This window comes from Acanthisitta chloris, unplaced genomic scaffold, assembly GCF_000695815.1.
Source record: "Acanthisitta chloris isolate BGI_N310 unplaced genomic scaffold, ASM69581v1 scaffold12191, whole genome shotgun sequence".
Lineage (NCBI taxonomy): Eukaryota > Metazoa > Chordata > Aves > Passeriformes > Acanthisittidae > Acanthisitta > Acanthisitta chloris.
The window spans coordinates 1-403 of record NW_008654376.1 but is presented as its reverse complement, the minus strand read 5'-3'; the positions used below and the strand labels follow the sequence as shown (position 1 = coordinate 403).

Here is a 403-nt window from a genome sequence, read left to right as displayed (position 1 = left end):
CCTGACACCTGATCCTCCTCTACAGCCAGGAGAACTCATCCAGCTCTGCTGTGCCAGGCTGGCCAAGGGGCTGGGCAGCAGGAGAGGGGCAGCCAGGGAGGGCAGAGCACAGGAGCACCGATCACAGCCAGCTCCAGCCTCAGCCCAGGATGAGACCCTCACACACCATGCCAGGGCAGTGCTGGGGGTCCCTCAGCAGTGCCCCCCTGGCAGGGTGATGCCATCCCTGTGGGGTGTTTACCAGTAGAGGGATTTCTTCTGCATGGCCTCCCGCAGCTGGCGCTGATCCTCCTCCCCGAGGCTGCCAAACTCGTACCTGGGGCTGAACTCAGAGGCTGGAGGGCTGGGGAACTTCAACTCGAAGGCTGAGGGGGGGAAGTGGATCTGGGGCAGAGGCAGGAGG

General features: G+C 64.3%; 1 protein-coding gene across 1 annotated transcript in view; it reads right to left on the bottom strand.

Moving 5' to 3' along the window:
* LOC103810588 (phosphatidylinositol 4-phosphate 3-kinase C2 domain-containing subunit beta-like) overlaps positions 1–396 on the bottom strand; it is a gene marked incomplete at both ends in the record, with an annotated part of 4,823 nt that extends 4,427 nt beyond the window's left edge. Inside the window, one exon of the mRNA XM_009083495.1 lies at positions 242–396. Coding sequence (XP_009081743.1) covers positions 242–396 — 155 coding nt within the window. The remainder of the gene's footprint in view (positions 1–241) is intronic.
* Positions 397–403: the final 7 nt, after the last annotated feature.